Raw genomic sequence first — 3,551 nt, 5'->3', positions numbered from 1 at the left:
TCCCTGCTCTTATTAAGTAAATTATAAAATGCATTTCTACTGTTAATGAAACATGCAATATATTCATGTCACTGTCTTGCGCATACAAGAGAATGAAAAGACGTTCCTTTATAAATGGCCTTAAATGTGAACATTAATATTATAAGTTTCAATAAGATATTTAAATGAGATTTATATATCTTAAACTTTGCCTAGGGCAAACCACTGCACTTACGCAGACATTTTCAGTAGCAACTGGTAAAATAAGTAACTAATAGCAATTAGTAAAATAGGTCAAACAAATTTCTAATGTCAAAGGACACTCCACATTAGTAGGAATAATGGTGACAATTTAATGTGTTCTAATGGTGTTTCTTCATCACTCTACATTTGAGGTGGACTCATAATTAGTGTTTTTCAGCAGTACTGTGCATAGCACAATAGTGAGATTCATGTATCCCTCTTTCAAAAAACATTGCACTTGTGAAAATGTTTGCTAAACCATTTATTTATTTATGACACTTCAGTACAAAAAAAAAAGAAAGAAAAACAAAATCATACCTTTTTATGTCTAGCATTTAATGCAAAACCTAAGAAATTATTGGTCAAAAGAATCATTTGATTTAAAGGGCATACGAAATTTTCGCACATCATTTAAGGCAGAATGTTGTGATGTGAAAATATGCATTTTACAGAAACTGACGGGGTCTTTACCGTTGTGGCGGGGAAAAACAACAACAATGTTATCATCCCAGATACATTTGTTATTTAATTTTTAAAAAATACAAGATTTCTAACTCTTGTATTTAAAACACAAAAAGGGAATACAGGTTTCTATTCATTTTTCATATTCCAAACGTGCGAGCTAGATTTTAGAGGCATCTGGTTACCATGTGCATCTCTGCAAACAATTCTGACATAAGCAGATCCTCATAGAGGAGCAATTCATTTCTCACAAAGCACTGAATTACTCAATTTACATCTTGAAGGAACACTAGGTCATATTTCTACCTTAATATTTACAGATTCTAAATATATAAAATGCGCTACTGACCTTTAATAGGAAGAACAGTGCATCAATCATTGCTACACTGGGCTCAGCACTGCAGAAACTGCACAAACTGAACATTTTGGGGAAGGGTTGGAAACCATCTATTCCCTCCCCTTTAATTTCAGGATAGTGCTGTAAATATTAACTACACTCTACATTGTAGGGGCAGCCCAGGACAAAATACCAAATCTTACCTAGTGTTCCTTTAATTTCATTTTGAATAAGCATTTTAAATGTTTTCATTGGAGACCAGGAAAAGTATTACTTATTCTCCTGGTTCAATAGGAAGCCTGTCTTGCCTATTACAGTTGTTTTTGTTAAAAGCTCTGAAAACTCTTCAGTGTGTACAGCAGTTCTTTAAGTACTGACCTACACCAATTCATTACTGGTCACTTCTACTTCTGAATACAAAAATGCTTCTCACAAGATATCTTCTGGGTTGTGAATGTTTCTCAATAATACAGTGGGGACCCTTAAATTGTGGTATGGTACTGTTGTTGGGGTTTTATATTACAGTTGTCAGCCAGCCAAAATAATGAGAGGGTAGATCATAGGCTGCAGTACGTTTGGCCATACAACATTAGAGATTCTAATGAACTGGCCTGAGAGTGTTGTATGCAATATGAAACAAAACAGGAGAATTAAGTGAACATTGATCTTTCATTAGCATCCTACAGACAAAATACTCATAACACTGAAAAATTCCAAATGCATAGTTTACAGTCCAAATTGTTTAAAATTTCTCAGGGTGGAGTTCCATCTCTTTCTTAATTCTGTTCTCCACTAACAGGGTTAGTCTTGAGTCTGTCATGGGCAGGTTATAACTCACAAAAACCTGCTTCTCTGTCTTCTTTGCTACAAGTTGAGAAAGAGGAATATAGTTAGGCACACACATTATGTCCAGATAATCTTAACAATGGAAAACCTATGATTTTGAATCTTGTCTTTGTTGTGGCTGTGCAGAAAGAAAAAAAAACAATAAAATCCTCTTAATTAGTACAAATAAACAAAGGACTATACTACAGTAAAACAATTTTTATTTTTAAACAATTAATAAATTTACTAAAAACTGTAAATGTTTTATTTCTCCGTGAAGCTTACTTGCCACTGCATGGATTTGTGCTGTTCCACTATCATCACCCCGCTGGTATTGTGTAAATAAGAATAAATTTGATCCAGTCCTGTATAAATCTAGTCTTAAATATAACTCATATTTTGTAAATTGATGCTGTTGCCTAAGTTGAGCATTTTAGAAAGTCATCTTAAGAGAAATAGTTCCTTTAAAGAGCATTCCATTTATAAAAAGCTTACCAAATTTTGAAGAAAAATATATACTACTTACGTTGTTGCCAATACTAAAAGGTACCCATAGTTGTATTTTAAAAAAAAGTGGCATCATGACATTTCTAAGTAGTGTTTATATTGATACCACTGTCAGGTAATTTTGAAACAAATAGGTTTTTGTTTCCCTGCTGTATTGTACAGTAGTCAAACAATTCTCAAATGATTGTGTGGTGGACACTTACTCAGTCTTTGAGCCAAAGAGTTAGGTGTTGTATCTGAAGAATCTCCCAGGACCAATGTAGACAATGGCATGGAGTCCTAGCAGAACAAAACAAAATTACCAGTCAACTGAGATTGTATTACAAGCACCATACTGTGTAGAAACAAGATAATCTGAACAAATAAATATTTTCTCCAGGTCTTGCTGCGTTCAAATCGTTTTAATTTCACTTGCCCACATGACAGCCCTTGTACAGGTTAACGCTTAAACTGAGGTAGCGCTAATAAAGCTAGCCACCTCCGACTTTCCCAACCGACGCTGACGTAAAGCTACCTCGGAATTCGTTGAGGATATTTGAAGACTTACAAATTTGCTGATCAATGAAACCGCCAGGTTTGATAACACCGGACTCGTACCGACCCACAAGAAAAAGCCCCCGCTCAGTTTCATCACATGGAAATGCACAACTTGCTCCAGGAGCTTCTCCGAGAAGTCATGAACAGTGATGGCCTCCACAGCCGACTGACCGCTGCAGTGTCCGTTCTCCATGTTACAGTATAAATGATAAAAACACAAACTGTTTATTTCATGCTGCCCACACGAGAACACGAATCTGTGGAAGCGAGTCTACTTCACTCAAACTCGAGGTCTTCATCGATGATTTAGGTTTACAGCGCCATCTTCTGTCTGGGAGGAGGGAAAGGGGTTAAAAATAATATTTGATGCATAGACGGTAGCCATTTTATTTCTTAGTATTTGTCATTCTATCTACATTTTAATTCTTTGACTTTTGACACTACCTACCTATTGTATTTATTAATATGTTTATTTTACTATCGTCTGTATTATTATTTTCTTCTGTGTCTATTTCCTTTGAAATTGCTTTATTTCTACAGTCATAAGGAGGTAAAAGGTGTGTTTTACAGGTTCAGCAATCAACAGCAGAGGAAGAGTAGTTGATATTAGAGTAATGGAGCATAAAGTCATTCACATGGATCTAAAATATGAATCATTCTT

The 3,551-nt window shown here is 35.0% G+C and overlaps 1 protein-coding gene across 1 annotated transcript; it reads right to left on the bottom strand.

The window, feature by feature from the left end:
• Positions 1 to 476: 476 nt before the first annotated feature.
• Positions 477 to 3,221, bottom strand: psmg4 (proteasome (prosome, macropain) assembly chaperone 4). Its single transcript, XM_066677310.1, has 3 exons — positions 2,901 to 3,221; positions 2,557 to 2,632; positions 477 to 1,885 (listed from the first exon to the last, which is right to left on the bottom strand). Exons 1-3 carry the CDS (start codon positions 3,081 to 3,083, stop codon positions 1,764 to 1,766), a joined length of 381 nt encoding a protein of 126 aa, XP_066533407.1. The 5' UTR covers positions 3,084 to 3,221; the 3' UTR covers positions 477 to 1,763.
• Between the last annotated feature and the right edge of the window lie 330 nt (positions 3,222 to 3,551).

Source organism: Hoplias malabaricus, chromosome 7, assembly GCF_029633855.1.
Source record: "Hoplias malabaricus isolate fHopMal1 chromosome 7, fHopMal1.hap1, whole genome shotgun sequence".
Lineage (NCBI taxonomy): Eukaryota > Metazoa > Chordata > Actinopteri > Characiformes > Erythrinidae > Hoplias > Hoplias malabaricus.
The sequence above is the reverse complement of the archived record's forward strand: the minus strand, read 5'-3'. Positions and strand labels throughout refer to the sequence as shown.

Coding starts and splice junctions, on each gene's coding strand:
- psmg4 (XM_066677310.1), bottom strand. CDS start 3,083: ATGGAGAACGGACACTGCAGCGGTCAGTCGGCTGTGGAGGCCATCACT. Junction 2,633..2,900: donor TTTCATTGATCAGCAAATTT/GTAAGTCTTCAA, acceptor TTGTTCTGCTAG/GACTCCATGCCATTGTCTAC. Junction 1,886..2,556: donor CTCTTTGGCTCAAAGACTGA/GTAAGTGTCCAC, acceptor CTCAACTTGTAG/CAAAGAAGACAGAGAAGCAG.